General features: G+C 46.9%; 1 protein-coding gene across 1 annotated transcript in view; it reads right to left on the bottom strand.

Annotated features, from left to right (window-relative positions):
• Positions 1–15,670, bottom strand: part of cnksr2a (connector enhancer of kinase suppressor of Ras 2a) — a 172,868-nt gene extending 157,198 nt beyond the window's left edge. The window contains exon 1 of the mRNA XM_060900564.1: positions 15,607–15,670. Within this exon, the coding sequence (XP_060756547.1) occupies positions 15,607–15,670 (64 nt within the window). The remainder of the gene's footprint in view (positions 1–15,606) is intronic.
• Between the last annotated feature and the right edge of the window lie 1,283 nt (positions 15,671–16,953).

Below are 16,953 nucleotides of genomic sequence, written 5' to 3'. Positions count from 1 at the left end.
CAGGGATGGAGATGGACATCTCTAATACACATTAGTAACAGGAAGCACTAGACTGGTTGAAGGTAGAAGCATCACCATCCACACTGATTAACATTTTTACTGAGATCACATGACACTTGGTTGTTTTCACACTTGGTTCAAACTCAGGACTGATTCAAGACTCACTTGGCTTCAGAATTCCTTCTGACCTGTGGATCGATTGTGTAAATTCCATACGTCACTTTTGTGCAAACAGGTTTACAAAACGGTCAGCGCTCATTTGCTCATTTGCTCCTTTTTTATTACGTCAACCAACACTAAAGCAGTACAGTGCATCACTTTTTAGACAAATGGTACGTCATTGTGTAGGAATACCCACAAACGAGGAGCTGTTGTTGTATAAGAAGGTTCTTTGGCCACGCAGGCTGGAGGGAGGTGTGTGTGTTTTTCATGATGTTCTTAGTGCAAGTGCTCGCGCCACAAAGCTGAGATAATTACAGAGCTCCAGTCCCGAGAAAGTCTGCTTTTACACATCAGTAACTGTAACAACCCTTTCACCAATGGTACAAAAGTAGAAACAGTAACTAACGTAAGAAAGTGAACTAATCACGTCATTGGGCATGCGGCACCGAGACCAGCGAGCTCCCACACCTGATCCAGATGTGCTGGGGTTCAGCTGAAGCGAATCTCAGATTTTTTCAAGAGGTCCAAGGATCAGTTCTCCAGACTGCTTCACATCACACGTGTGAAAACTCCATTCAACAAACAGCTAACTCACTATATATATATATGTATGTATGTGTGTATATATATATATTATTTTTTTTTTTGAATACTTATGCAAGGCACTGTAAATGCATTTGAGCTTCACATCAAACAACAAATAAATCTGTGTTAGTTTTTGTATTTTGCTGGAAAGTATGCGTGTGTTTGTGTATCTTCCTGTTCCTCCTCTCGCTCCTCTTCCTCCTCCTCCTCCATGTTTTATCTGACATTTAAGCCATTTAGAGCTGCTTTTCTTCAATCATGGCAGCAGATCTCTCAGGCCTGCATTATTTCTGCCAGAACCCTTACTGTGTTCCCCCCAAATGCACAGAGCTTCTCTTCTCTTCTCCTCCATATGAATTTCAATCAGACTTCCTGATCCAGCACGATGCACTTCAGAACCACGACAACAAAAGCAGGGATGAGTAGGAGGCCTTGAAAACCTGAGCGACAAAAACCACGACTTGAAGCCTGAGGGACGCCAGAGAGGAGGAGGAGGAGGAGGAGGAGGTCTGTTTGGGGAAAGCTCTTCTTTTCTCTCTCTTTTTCGTCTTTGTCTTTCACATTTCACTCACTGCCAAAAAATCCACTTCTGTTTTCAAAACCACTACAACCATCGAACGGTTTCTGCTCACTCCTGCATCTTCTGTCTCTTTTTTCCTCCCCTCCCAACGTGTTTATCCCAGTGTGACGTGACTGATCTCAGGTTCTGCTGCTGCTGTGTCGTGATTAAACAGCATCACCATTCTTGCTGTTCTCATTAAACCCCATGCAGCGTCCGGTTCTTCTCCTCATCCTCCATGTTTGAGTTAATTGAGAAACACAGATAAGGGTTTTACAGCATGGAAGCTCTGTCGCTGGGAGAGCTCTTCACTTTTAATCTTTTTACATGAAAAATTCATTATACTGAAATGGATTATGTCTACGGCTAAGCGTCTGTGTGTGTTTCTGTGTCTAAACCGGTTCCAAGTGGAACCCTTTTAGGAGGCTACACCCCCTTAATTAACCCCAGTTGAGTCCCAGGGTCTGTTTCCCATCACATAAATCCATGTGCCAGTTTCCCATCACATACCGTAACAGTACAGTAACAGTACAGAAGTTTAGGACTTTAGGGGTTCTCTGGTGGTCCCTCTCAGGGAATCCTTGAAGGAACCATACAAGAGTGTTTTGTAAAACCATTTTAGGAGGCTAAGAACCTTTAATTTTCAAATAAACCCAAAATCACAAAATTATACACTCTTAAAAGTTTAGAACCCTGAGGGTTTCTACTCTTGGAGGGTTGTACTCTTGGAGAACCCCTAAAAGTTCTATGTTGAGACCTACCGCAGAATGCTTCCCTAACATAGAGTTCTGTCGAAGTAGAACCACTTTAGGAGGCTACAAGCCCCTTAAATATCCAATTAAACCTGTGTCTGTTTCCCATCGCAAAAATGGTACCCTCAGAACAAACTCAGAACCCTACAATGAAGTGTTTCCCTTTCAGAAAGGGGTCTAAGAAGAGCAATTTTAGGCAGCAACAAAGCATTAATTATCCAATGAAGCATTAAAGAACCCCTTTTCTAAGTGCACCTGTGAAAGTAGGACGGGTTCTTGAAGGTTATGGGATGATGACATCATAACCCTGCAATGCTGTTGTTAATATTGAATGCAAACAGTAGGAATTTCATGATTTGTTTCACCTCTTACTCCAGCAGAACCTTCCAGGTTCTCTACTGTACTGTGTGAATGTGAGTGTGAATGGTTCTTTGTGTCTATGTGTCAGCCCTGCGATGATTTGGCGACTTGTCCAGGGTGTACCCCACCTCTCGCCCATAATCAGCTGGGATAGGCTCCAGCTTGCCCGCGACCCTGCACAAGATAAACAGTTATGGACGGATGACGTAGATTAGAGAGTTCTACAATTAAGTGTTGCCATTTTGTAGGACCGTCTTGGTCTGACAAAGCTTTTCTTCAGTCTTAAATTGAAGTTCGACCCCTTTGTAACAGAACTGAGGTCAGACTCATGAAATATGGTCACAGTATCATTTGACTGATTGAATGGCTGATTAGCAAGGGCTTTAACCTTGGTGCTACAAACTTCATCATGCTTTATCTAATGACTGCACACCTGCATACAGCAGTAGTTCACTAACAGAACCAAGTGACCCTGACTGTTGACCAAGAGGTTCTTGTGCTCAGCATCTTGTGCATTCCACCATTGACTCGTATGAGTTCAACTACATAACCACCACCACGCTGCTTCCCATGGTTTCACCGTAATCCTGGCAGGGTGGCTATGAGGGGTACTGAGACTTGCCAAAGGTCAACCCTAAGACTACAGAGGGAAGGGATGTCTCACTCTCCCTATTCACCAAATGTCTTGCATTAGGGTTCTGCGCTGTACCCGTCAATTTATTCAGCACTTCATGTAGTAGTGTAATAATTAACATTTGGAACATAGCCTAGTGAGCTAAAATTGCTTTCAAAGACAGCAGACTTCAAGTCTATCTATGGGACAAGGCAACAAGTGACAGAAATCATTTTTGACCTATGGTCAATTTAGAGCCTCCAATTAGCCTAACCTGCATGTCTTTGGACTGTGGGGGAAACCAGAGCACCCGGAGGAAACCCACACAGACACGGGGAGAACATGCAAACTCCACACAGAAAGGCCCCCGTTGGTCACTGGGCTCAGACCCAGGACCTTCTTGCTGTGAGGCTACAGTGCTAACCACTACACCACTGTGACACCCAATCTACAGTACATTATCACAAGCTGAACTTGACAAACTTACAATTGAGTCCAACATATCTGTAACCTGCATCCATGAACATCGCTTTGTACATTCTGATTCTGACCTGGATATCGTCGCTCGTAATCTTGGAGCAACAACTTTATTCACTGCATCAGCTGTCCGCAATGACCATGGTGCTTCAGTTCATGGGGTCGGCCTTGCCATCAATACAAAACTACTTCCTCTACTTCTCTCTGTTGCCACCTTCAAAGGAAATCCCAAGACAGTTGTAATATCCTGCTACTCTCCACATAACAGCCTTTCAGATGATGTTGTTTTAGAATTTTACAACAAACTTAACAATGCAGTCAAGGAAGTTCCACACCACTCAATGCTCTTTATCGGTGGCAACATGAACACTCAAATTTCTAAGGCTTTCTCGAAGCATACTGCAACAAATCGCAATGGCTTACTTCTTAGTGACTTCATTGAGCAGCACAACCTTATTATAAGGAATACGTCATTTCAGGAACAAAAAAGCTGTGGACTTTCAGATCCCCTGGGGGCATTCTCTCTCAAATTGATTCCTGTATGTACTGCAAAAGATGGCACATTAATGATTGCCAGGCCTTTTCGTCATCCAACCCTGTAGGCAATGATCATCACATTGTCACAACTACATTAAAGCTTTGTCTTCGTTGTCTGAAATGACCTATTGCCAAAAAACTGTCATGGAAAGCTCTCGTACCTGATCGATCATGAGCAACATGTACTGATGACACTGTTGTGGCTGATTTCAATAGTTGTTCTCTTGCTGATCAAGATTATGCAACTTTTGTTTCCATTGCAACCAAAAAAGGAGAACAACGTCTACATCCATATGCAGCTAGAAGTAGGTTTTCTGATTACACAGTAACTCTGGATGGCCTTTCTGTTTCTTCACGTGCAGCAGTAAAAGACCTTGGGGTGATCATTGACTCCAGTCTTTCATTTGAAACTCATGTTGATAACATTACCCCGATAGCTTTCTTTCATCTCAGAAATATTGCTAAGATAAGAAATATAATGTCACTACATGATGCAGAAAAACTAGTTCATGCCTTTGTTACCTCTAGGTTGGACTACTGTAATGCCTTACGCCAGTTTAAGGAAAGGATGAGGGATCACAACGCAAGGTGTCAATTTAGCAAGAGACTTTACTGAGAAACATTCGGGAACAAAACAGCACTCAACACTACCCGGACTATATCCGGCTGGACAACTACGTCATAACCGGTAAGCTCCCCACTAACATCCCACAACATCCCTGGCGCTACCCTCTTTTCCTTTACAACATAACCTCCCCCCGCCCATGACGTACCACTACCCAAACAATGTTAAACTACCCCCTCACACCCATCAGTATTAACTGAACAAGACATTACCAACAGTCATCAATATAGCAAATAACCAGCCAGTCTGTCAGGCTTGCGCCGCTGTCTCCCAGAGCGCCTGGGCACATTCTCTGGTGGCGGCACGATGTCCTGAGTGTCCTCAGGGGGTGCCACCGTGTGCATATCTTCGCACGGCGCCACTGAATCCTCTTGATTCTCATAATCACACGGCAGGCGAAGGACAGGAGGAGGCTCTGCGATAGCTGGGGGTATATCAGAGCCCTGTGGCAGAGGGTCCTCAGGCCCCCCATCAGATTCGTCCTCTGATGCTGGGCCGCTGGTGGCTGGCGAGTTCCAGGTAGCAGTCAATTCCTCCACCCTGTAGCAGTCGCTCAGCTTGACTCTATAGGAGGTGCGGCGTAACTGGGAGCCAGTAAACTTTTGAATATTGCACCATGCCCCGTCCACTGCAACAACCAGGTACCTGTCCCGGGCCTTGGACTTGTTACGATCCCCGTAGAGGTATACAAGGTCACCTACGCGCACAGGGACGGGCGCAGGCATACAACCAGAGGGAGTCTTAGACCTCATGCTATGTGGGTGGTTGGAAATGCGCTGTAAGTGCTGTGACATGATGAGGACCTGGTCATCGACAGGCAACTGTCTGTGAGAAAACTGGTCCCTCTGGAACAACATCTCACGGGCGGACAGCCCGCGGGACCTCACCCTACTGTTCAAGCGCGCGACAGCGAGGGACAGCAACAGGGGAGTGACAGCTCTGCAATTAGGCTCAATACATAGAATCTCCCCCTGAAGTTCCTGTATGGCTCTCTCAGCAACTAGGTTTTTGTTGACGTTCTTTGCACTCCCCACTTCGATAGCCAGCCTGTCCTTGGTCAAAGTCTTATCTCCGGCCAGTGCAGCGAAGCCAGGTGCCGGGTCAGTTCTGATCACTGCCGAAGGGCCATCGAGAGGGCACAACCCCACGCATAAATGGAGTAAGGCCTCTCTGAGAGTCTCACGGTGCTCATCTTCGATGAGGCAGGCCACGGTGAATGATGTTACGCACTCACGGATAACTAGGATGCACTGCCGCTCCCACCTGAAAGCATCTGTTGCGAAAGAAGAGCCCACAACCTCGGGAGGGTCACCGGTCATCTGATCATGCATGAACACCGGAGCTTTCCTCAAGGCCGCGCACTGATGGCAGCCATTCGTTGCGTGTTGTACAGCAGAGTCCATGTCCAACGCATAAAAGTAGCGCTGTACAACTGTCTTCATCTGGGTGTACACTGGGTGTCCCAGAGAGATGTGAAGAGCAGTGAGTAGACCATCTAGGACGGGCCTGGGTACAATAATGCAGTCCGTAGAGGCGGCAAGGGGAGTGTGCCGGCGAACAACCAACAAGCCATCTTTGGATAATGTAGCGACATGCAAATAACGCTTCACATCACGAATACTGGTGAGTTTCTTTGACGGCCGCGTCCCCTGCCGGAGATGGGCACACACTCTCCTGAGGTCCGAACACTCAGACTGTATAGCCAGCCACGCCGACCTGCTGGTGAAGGGCAGCTTCTGAGACCCTCCCATTATGTCATCCACAGTCACTTGGCACACGACAGTCTCAGCAGTGGAGCGGACAAAGGAGCATATCTGGCATACGGGATTGGTGCACTCAGGTGCATTGCGACTGGCAAAGTCGGATGGCAGAATGGCTGCGCCTGCTACATGCCGTACTAGAACCTGAAAACGGCTGGCGGTGGACAGGAACGTTGTGACCCGTGGGCTCGCCGAGAACTCTCCTCTGCACAGCTTTTCAAAGGCCTGAACGCATGGTTTACTATCAGTTAACACACACGTTTTCTGGGAGGACTGGATTATGTACGGTGCAAAGTGCTTCACAGCAGCTGCTATGGACAAGGCCTCCACCTCGCAAGGCAGCCAGGATATCTGATTCTTCCGCAACTTGGCACTAAAGTATCCAGCAACTTTCACTGTATCCTTGTGAGTAACGTAGAGTGTTGCACCCAGGCCAGGCTCCCTGATGGCACCATCTGTGACAATCCATAACTGATCCTCAGGCCAGGGCAGAGTAATGGCGTGGTGTGTAGACAGCATGCTCTGAGCCCAGCTAAAGGCACTCGGCAACTCATCTGTCCAGTGAATACCGTCCTTAGAATTGCGCCCAGCAACAGCATCATCCAGAGGGGCAAGCATGTTTGCGCAGTCTTTGAGCACACGGGACAGCACCTTGTATGCCCCGATGAACGAGTGCAGCCCAGTCACGGTCTTTGGCTCAGGACATGAGGCAAGTGTAGACACACGGTGTGGACTGGCTTGGATGGTCCCCTGGCACCACACCCAGCCCAGAATGGTGGTCTGAACTGGTGCAATAGTGGTCTTGGTGGCCGACAGGTGCAGTCCACATTGGCACAAAGCAGACAGCATTCTTCTCCATACTGCTACCAGGGCCTCAAGAGTGTCTGCTCCACAGTACAAGTCATCAGCTACCTTGGCAACCTGTCCTTGTTCGAGTAGCTCACCGAACACCCTACATGTCAGCCCCTCCAGCGCCGTCTCTGACCCCGGCATGCCCATGGCACTCCACACATATACACGTATGCCTTTAAACGGGGTGACAACGCCACAGTACTTCCATGAGTCTCTGGACAGTGGAATCTGGTAGAAGGCTTTTGTGAGGTCTGTCGCAATTACGTACTTCCACTGGGCTATCAGGCGAAGAGTGGAGTTGACATCCGGCATTAATAAGGGCTGAGGCTTACTGTACCGGCCAACATCCGCGAACGCCGTAACGAGGCGAAAGCCCCCATCTGACTTCTTGATGAGGAATGAAGGATTGACGTACTCCACATCAATGTCAACGTCTTCCAGCTTTCTGAAGACCCCCATACCTTCCAACATATCGAACTGAGCCTGAAGCTCCTGAAGCTGGCCCCTGGAGTACTGTGGCACCCTGCCTTTGCGCTGTGGGGGTTGGACTGGCCCCATATGCACTCTGGCTTGGAAAGGGCCAACAGCGCCATTATACCCCTTAAAATGTGGGTCAAACACCTCGTCAAACTCCTTGTGCAGTGCACAAAATTTGTCTCTGATGTCTGAGGGCATTATATTATCTGGGTCCAGGTGCACGAGGCTAGAATGCAAAACAGAGTGGCGGAGCGGCGTGCTAGTTGACGTAGCTTTATGGGGTGGTGAGGCAGTTGCATCGCTAGTCGGGGGCACATATGTGGAACGTACTTGGCAGACATGGGCATTTTTGTGTACCACTAGTCAAGACCAGTCAAGTTGGGGATGCGGATTTTCCCGGACACACTACGAACCATGGCGGGGGCAGGCCACTGGTGTACATCTGCCAATTCATGTGAGGAGCCAATGTGAGGCTCGATTGCCAGCTCTTTGTCCACATCACACAGGTCAGGGGGTAGCTCGAACTCAATGTACTCTCCAAGCCACACCGTAGCTCTGGCCCGGGCACGTATCACATGAGCGCGCCGCACGGCATGTCTGTCTGTGGCCACTGGCTGTGCTCCGTAACTGTAGGTGCTCTCCCCTAAACAAACCTGGTGCTTGGCAGGTCTGACAGAGACATCATTCCTTATCATAAAGGGGATGCCAGCTAAAATGTCTGAGTCAAGATTCTCCACAACAAGTCCTTCAAAGTAAAGCTTCTGGTTATCTCTCTGAAAGTAAGTTTGTATCTCTCCCATGACCCTCAAGGGGGACGAGCCGTCTGCCTGGTGTGCAGATTGTGTACTACTTGTGACGGTGATGCCCAGTCTCGTTGCACAGGAGGCCCTCATCATGTTGCCTGTTGCTCCACTATCAATGGTAAGCCGCACAGGCAGATGGTTGTGGAAGGCGTCAATGTAAGGGGACTGTTTTATTAGCACCCGCTGCACAAGAGAGGGCGCTGCTGCCTCGTCATCCTCAGAGACATCTGACACATCACTCTGCTCACCTAGTACCTGGCGGGTCTTTGCCATGTACAACTTATCATGAGGAGGGAGAAAGGGGCACTTGCTGAGGAAATGGCTGTCAGGCCTCCTGGCCTCTTTGCACAGGGGGCATGATTTCTTTGGCTGGACAGAGAAGCTCCTCCTCTTGGGAAGCTCAGACACAGCAGCACGTATCGCTCTAGCATCCTCAGAGGCCTGCACCTCATCCAGCAATGAGTCCAGGGCTTGTGAAATCTCTGGCTTTACGGACGCTAGTGTGCGCGACCTCAGTTCAGTGCCATACCGCTGTTTCACTAGTTTAGGCAAGTCAGTGTGTATCAGGCGAAGCCATGTGAGAACAACAAAATTTTCCAGAGAGGAGGAAAGTTCCTCATTTTCTGTCACAGCAACCCCCATATGGCTAATGCCAGAGTCTTTACGTAGCAAATTGTCCTCCATAAATGCCATTAAGCGTTGATATAAGTCCTCAGGTCTCTCATTGGGCTCTAACTTAATAGCAACAAAGTCAATGAAATGAGCCCCAGTACACTGAAAGCCATAATGCTGTCGGATTGTCTGCCATATTTGGTCAACAGAAGTAGAGTTTTTCACAATTGAGCGACGTGAGATCACAGGACAATAATTCGCTATTTGTCCGAGCATTATTTCAAGCATGCTTACTTTGCGCTCCTTAGTACGGCGCTGCGCGGCAGGAACAGACTCCGGATCGTCCACAAATCCTCTGAATGGCGATGCTCGGGACTTACTCTCCCACTGCACACCGCCGACCAGGAAAGGAGCAAACTCATTGTCCAGGGACAGCGTGTACAAGAGATTCTGACACCAATTCTCGAATGAGTTGACCGTTTCTATCTTCGTTAAGCACCACTGCTTCGGTGCTCTGTGCGAAGCAGCCATGTTGACCTACTTTCACCCTGCGACTTGGAGATGGCGTTTATTATCCACCTGTGATCCCCTTGACCGGATAACGGAGCCCACGCGGAGTTTACTCCATCTTTTTACTTCAGAACGTGAGTCCGAAAAGCACTGCCACCATGCCAGTTTAAGGAAAGGATGAGGGATCACAACGCAAGGTGTCAGTTTAGCAAGAGACTTTACTGAGAAACAGTTGGGAACAAAACAGCACTCAACACCACCCAGACTATATCCGGCTGGACAACGACATCATAACCGGTAAGCTCCCCAATAACATCCCACAACATCCCTGGCGTTACTGTCTGGATGTTCCAATAAGTGCATAAACAAGCTCCAGTTACTTCAAAATGCAGCAGCAAAAGCCCTTACTAGAATTAGAAGATATGACCACATCACCCCTGTCTTATCCACACTGCATTGGCTCCCTATCAAATTTCGTATTCATTATAAAATACTACTATTGACCTTTAAAGTACTGAATGGTCTCGCACCACAGTACCTGAGTAAACTTCTGGTCTTTTATGATCTGCCATGCTTACTTAGATCAAAAGGTGCATGCTATCTGTTGGTACCTCATATAGTGAAGGCTACAATAGGGGGCAGAGCCTTTTCTTACAAAGGCCCACAGTTATGGAACAGCCTTCGAAGTAGTGTTCGGGGCGCAGGCATAGAGTGCTTTGGTAAACTGAGATGTATGGATGCTGTCACCCCCCACTCTCACCTGCTCACTCTGGTTTGTTGACGGTGTAGTGGCTGCCTGCTTTATGTCCCAGGGCTCCCTTATGTCTGTTACATTCTGGCTCTCCCCTTTTAGTTATTCTGTCATAGTTAGTTTTGCCAGAGTCCCTGCTTGCACTCAGCTCAAAACGTACACTGGTCTTACTCTTTAGATGACATTGGGCATACCTAACAACCTAGAAATATTGTGTCTGGTTTGAGTCTCAAAGCATCGCTCCCGTGGAGGGTGGCCCCATGTGGACAGTTGGGGGTCATGCCTGGAGGACGCTCTGGACTCTTGCAGTGGTGCTTTTGTGGCTGGAGACTGCAGTTGACTTGCTGGCTTTAGGACTGCAGTTGACTTGCTGACTTTAGGACTGCAGTTGACTTGCTGACTTTGGGACTGCGGTTGTCGTGAACCGTTTTGCGCTCAGGTTTCTGTTGGTGGGGGGTTTATAGCATCAACAAAGCTGACTTTATGTTAAGACTGTTAATGTTATAGTCATGTTGTCTGTTGTTACCCAAATGAGGATGGGTTCCCTTTTGAGTCTGGCTCCTCTCGAGGTTTCTTCCTCATGTCGTCTGAGGGAGTTTTTCCTTGCCACCGTCGGCACAGGCGTGCTCATTGGGGATAGATTAGGGATAAAATTAGCTCATATTTTAAGTCGTGCAAATTCTGTAAAGCTGCTTTGCGACAATGTTTATTGTTAAAAGCACTATACAAATAAACTTGACTTGACTAACAACCTGTGTTTTGTCTTTCTCTGCCCCCCCCCCCCCCCCCTTTGAGTTACATGACAATCCTGTGACACCAGAGATGCTGACCTCTTCTGCTCCTCAGACCTGCCTGAGTCATCCTGGTGCCCTATGTCTGGCTGGAGTCTCATCACATCGCTCCTGTGGAGGACGGCCCCATATGGACAGTTGAAAGTCGCACTTGGAAGACGCTCTGGACACTTACAGTAATGCATTAATGTCTGAGGACTGCAGTTGACTTACTAACTTTAGGACTGCAGTTGTCATGAACAGTTTTGCACTCAAGTTTCCATCAATGAAAAGTTTATAACTTCAACAAAACAGACTTCATGTTAAAACTATAATGAATTTCCTGGTTACACAGTTATACTCTGTGACTCTACAGGAGGGGGCGGCACGGTGGTGTAGTGGTTAGCGCTGTCGCCTCACAGCAAGAAGGTCCTGGGTTCGAGCCCCGGGGCCGGCGAGGGCCTTTCTGTGTGGAGTTTGCATGTTCTCCCCGTGTCCGCGTGGGTTTCCTCCGGGTGCTCCGGTTTCCCCCACAGTCCAAAGACATGCAGGTTAGGTTAACTGGTGACTCTAAATTGACCGTAGGTGTGAATGTGAGTGTGAATGGTTGTCTGTGTCTATGTGTCAGCCCTGTGATGACCTGGCGACTTGTCCAGGGTGTACCCCGCCTTTCGCCCGTAGTCAGCTGGGATAGGCTCCAGCTTGCCTGCGACCCTGTAGAAGGATAAAGCGGCTAGAGATAATGAGATGAGATGAGATGAGACTCTACAGGACACAGTTATAGAAGCCAGTTATTTATAATCACGCTATCTGTTATCACCCAAATGAGGATGGGTTCCCTTTTGAGTCTGGTTCCTCTCAAGGTTTCTTCCTCATGTCCTCTGAGGGAGTTTTTCTTTGCCACCGTGGCCACAGGCTTGCTCATTGGAGATAAATTAGGGATAAAATTAGCTCATGTTTAAAGTCTTTAATTTTCTGTAAAGCTGCTTTGCAACAATGTCTGTTGTTAAAAGTACTAAACAAATAAACTTGACTTGACATCCCAGACCTCAGAAACCACAAAAACAGTTGACACTGATTCAGTTGTTTCAGCACACAAAGAAGCTCTTCAAGCATCCATCAGAAATGTCCGACGTGCTCAAATCAAACTAAGTAGAACATTTGTTTGTTATGAAGACAGGTACACAAATGACATTCTTCGCTTGTTTGAAACCCCAGCAGTTGCCTTTATCATCAAAACCACCTGGGATCTTGTGAAGCAACTTTCAGGCAAAAGAACTCATCGTCTCATATTTATCACCTCAAAATTTGGTAGAACCACTTCAAAAATTTACTGAACGTTTATCCAGTTTCACATAATGACCAAGTTCGAACTGAGAATGTTTTTGACACCTTCACCCAATATCAAACAAGGCATTCTGGCATTAGCTGAACTTGACGCAACCATTCGATAGTTACAGAACAGTAAAGCTCCAAGTCTCAATGGGCTCGCACCAGAATTTGGGAAAATGCCAAAAGTGAGATTGAACCTGCTCAAATTTTGCAGTGAGACCTATAATTGAAATTGACCAAAAGGATGGGGAACAGCTGGTCTGGTACCTACACCAAAGAAAGGTGACCTGACACAAACCGACAACTACCGTAGCATTTCATTCTCTCATGTTGCGTCTAAGATCGATAACCGCTGCTCGGTTTGCATATAAATAAATAAATAAATAACAGGAAATGAGAAGAACTGTGCAGGAGGAAAATCCAGTCATCAAAAATGTCTTTTCCTTTGTTTCATTCTTTTCCACAGGTGAAAGTTCTTTATCCATGGGAGCTAACGTCTGATTTGTGAGGAAGACATAGCATTTCGGTGCTCGTCCTGTTTTTCTGTCAGCCTTGTTAAGTAACGCTGCACTGGCTGAGTGTAACGTGTAGGCTCGAGGCTGAACACGACACACACTGATCTCTCAAGCGCACCGCGGCTGTCTGACTCACACACTCCAACCCATTATGAGCCACAGACGCACAACTTGTTCATATAATCCAACAATGGCTTTTTCATCACAACCACACAAACTCACTCTCTCTCTCTCAGAAGAGCTTTTTCATCAGCGTCATCAGTTCTCCTGACACATGACAAATGATAGGGACAAAAGAGCTTGAATTAAACACACTGCTTTTATTTATCTACAGTATGGAGATAGATAGATAGATTGAGAGAGAGAGAGAGAGAGAGAGAGAGAGAGAGAGAGAGAGAGAGAGATTCACGCTACTATTTTTTGATGAGGTTTAGCCCTATTCGGAAGCTCAAGCTTTATTGAGCCAGACACAATGCTCATTAACCCATTTCTATTCCTATCTCATAAAGTTTTTCATCTTCAGTAAGCAATTTATCTGGTTCAGGATGGCAGTGGATCCAGAGTCTATCCAAGGAATACTGGGCCCGAGTTGGAAATACACTCTGGACCACACACACACACACACACACACACACACACACACACATATTCATATCAAGGGTCAATTTAGAGTCCACCATCATTTTGGGAAGTTGGAGGAAACCAGAGAACCAAGAGGAACCCCACAGAGACATAACATGTGTAACAGGACTTTAATGGTGTGTGTGTGTGTGTGTGTGTGTGTGTGTGTGTGTGTGTGTGTGTGTGAGAGAGAGAGAGAAAGAGAATGTGTGTGTCCCAGGAAATTCCCATGTGAACGACACAAAATCTGAACATCACTGATACATCAACATCAACTCCAGTGAAAGACGCTTCTCTTCTCTGTAATGCAGCCCCAGTGCTTTCAAATAAAATAAGTGAGAGCATCTATCCACCTACCCACACACACTCACACACCCACACCCACACACGCAGCAGGAGTGTGGGTGTCTTACGCCAGGCTTTAGCTCTGAACTGTCACCATCTTTCTCACCTGTTTTCTCACAGATGCACTGACTGTGACTGCTCTCTCTCTCTCACATGTGCACACACGCGCACATACACACGCGTATAATCCGAGACCACCACTGCAGCTTCAGAACCACTTTCAACCCTAAACCACTTTTTAAAATAAAGGACGTTTACAGCAATGATGTATCTGTCCTTTAATAAATAATAAATATAAAAAGAAAAACAGACAATGACATGCCGTTACAAGCAACATGCCACACTGACAAGACACAAAGTCATTACACCATGATAGAAAAAAAGCTGAGATCTGGCTTTATATTTCTATGATGCAAAAATAAATGGAATAAAATATTGATGTTCCTGCTTTATTTCTAAGTAAGGATTTGAATAAATAATCCAAAGCGTTGTTGTTACATCAATATTTTCATTTGTTAAAGTTAAAATAATCTCTATTTAATCCACGAAGATTGAACACAAACAAATAAATGATGATTAGACATGGACTTTATTCGTCCTGTAATGTAAAGAAAAAGAAACAGTACAGTATATCAGAGATCACTTTGACTTTTTATTCATTTTTTTCTTTTCCTGTCACTTTTCTTATTTATTTTCCTTTTTTTTTGCTTTTTTTTATTTCTGTTTTAACTTTAAACTCTAAAGCCCTTTGAGCTGCATTTTACACATCTAAAAGGTGCGACATAAAGAAAGAAAGAAAGAAAGAAAGAAAGAAAGAAAGAAAGAAAGAAAGAAAGAAAGAAAGAAAGAAAGAAAGAAAGAAAGGTCACATGAGTCTAAAGTGAATGAATTTTCTTGTGTAATGTTTTCGAGATGGACCGAACACAGAGGTTTTGTGGAACTGGATAGGAAACTATCCAGTTACTGATACTGGTGTTGTAGAGAATCCCGGTATTCTCTGGGAGAACTTCCAGTTAATCCCAGTATCTGTTCTAATCCTCATCACCTGGACCAAGTGCTTTCAGTCTGAACTCTTCAGGAAGAATGGGATCTCCAGAGGAGGAGGAGCTGGTGCTGTTCTTGAAGCTTAATAGACATGTTAGTCGGGGTGCCCTGAGGGAATGTCTACAGCTCGTTCTGTTCTCATGTCGAACAGGCCACGCCCACTCACGAGAACGGCGGCGGTGCGTTATTGCGTAATTTCCACTGACCTGATGGTTCACTTTTCAGCTGCGACTGCAAAAACATTCATTCATTCATCTCTCTCTCTCTCTCTGCTTCGTGTGTGATGAAGTTCCATGTTTGTCCTCACACACATCATGAGTGTATTCGGTGTAAAGCAGATCCTCAGCCTCTCACAGCCCCACAGAACAGAGCACACACCACTGACAGAGAAGAAACGTGATGGTGGAACCGGTCACCATGACACACACACACACACACACACCTGGTCACAGCCAGAACGCGGCTCTCCTCATCAGGAACCACAGCAATGATGATATGAAATCTACAAATGTTTGAAAGAATTGAACTCATCTCCATTCCTTACCTTTCATCCAGTCCACCACCTGACTGGGACTCCATTTGCTCACTGGTTCCATGACGAGGGCCATCAGGAAACTTTCTCTGGCCGTGCGTGATGAGCAGGAAGTGTGTGTGTGTGTGTGTGTGTGTAGAGGAGGGGATTCCGTTAATGTTGCGGGTCTGGATCTCGTCCCGCACCTCGGGACCCGTTCAGACTCCGCGCCTTTCAGACTCCGGTTTCATGACAGTGTGAGGATGTGCACACCGGACCGGACCGGACCTCACCGCACCGCCCGGACACCGCTCCCACCGCCTCTCAGCTCATCTCATCCCCTCTGGGTTTAGCTTTCTTTCTTTCTTTTCCTTTTTTTCAGTCTTTGTGCGGAGAAATCCCGCACACGCAGAAAACCTCTTCACGGTTCGGTTCGGTTCGGTTCGGGCGCCTTCACATCGCGGTTGTTCTCCAGGGGCGCGTCCGGTTACTGTTACTGTTATTACTGTTACTGCAACAGCGGGTGCAGTCTGATCCTCTAGCAGACAGGAGCTGATGGGGGGGGGGGGGGGGGGGGACAGAGAGAGAGAGCGTGTGTATGTAAGAGAGAGACAGTGTGTGTGAGTGTGTGTTAGAGAGAGAGCGTGTGTGTGTGAGAGAGAGAGAGAGAGACAGACAGACAGATAGAGAGAGTGTATGAGAGAGAGAGAGTGTGTGTGTGTGTGTGTGTGTGTGTGTGTGTGTGAGAGAGAGAGAGAGAGAGAGAGAGAGAGAGAGAGTGTGTGTGTGTGTGTGTGTGTGTGTGTGTGTGTGTGTGTGAGAAAGAGTGTGAGTGAGAGAGAGTGTGTGTGAGTGTGTGTTAGAGAGAGAGCGTGAGAGAGAGAGACAGACAGAGTGTGTGTGTGTGTGTGTGTGTGTGTGTGTGTGTGTGTGTGTGTGTGTGTGTGTGTGTGTGAGAGAGAGAGAGAGTGTGTGTGTGAGAGTGTGTGTGTGTGTGTGCGTGTGAGAGAGAGAGAATGTGTGTGAGAGAGCGTGTGTTTGTGTGTGAGAGAGAGAGTGTGTGTGTGTGTGTGTGTGTGTGTGTGTGTGAGAGCGAGTGTGTATGTGTGTGTGTGTGAGAGAGAGAGTGTGTGTGTGAGTGAGAGTGTGTGTGTGAGAGAGAGCGTGTGAGAGAGAGCGTGTGTAAGAGAGAGTGTGTGAGTGTGTGTTAGAGAGAGAGCGTGTGTGAGAGAGAGAGACAGACAGATAGAGAGTGTATGAGAGTGTGTGTGTGTGTGTGTGTGTGTGTGTGTGTGTGTGTGTGTGTGTGTGTGTGTGTGTGTGTGTGAGAGAGAGTGTGTGTGTGTGTGTGAGAGAGAGAGAGAGAGAGAGAGAGAGAGA

The sequence above is a fragment of the Neoarius graeffei genome, chromosome 19 (genome assembly GCF_027579695.1).
Source record: "Neoarius graeffei isolate fNeoGra1 chromosome 19, fNeoGra1.pri, whole genome shotgun sequence".
NCBI lineage: Eukaryota > Metazoa > Chordata > Actinopteri > Siluriformes > Ariidae > Neoarius > Neoarius graeffei.
This window is presented reverse-complemented; position numbering and strand designations above follow the sequence as displayed.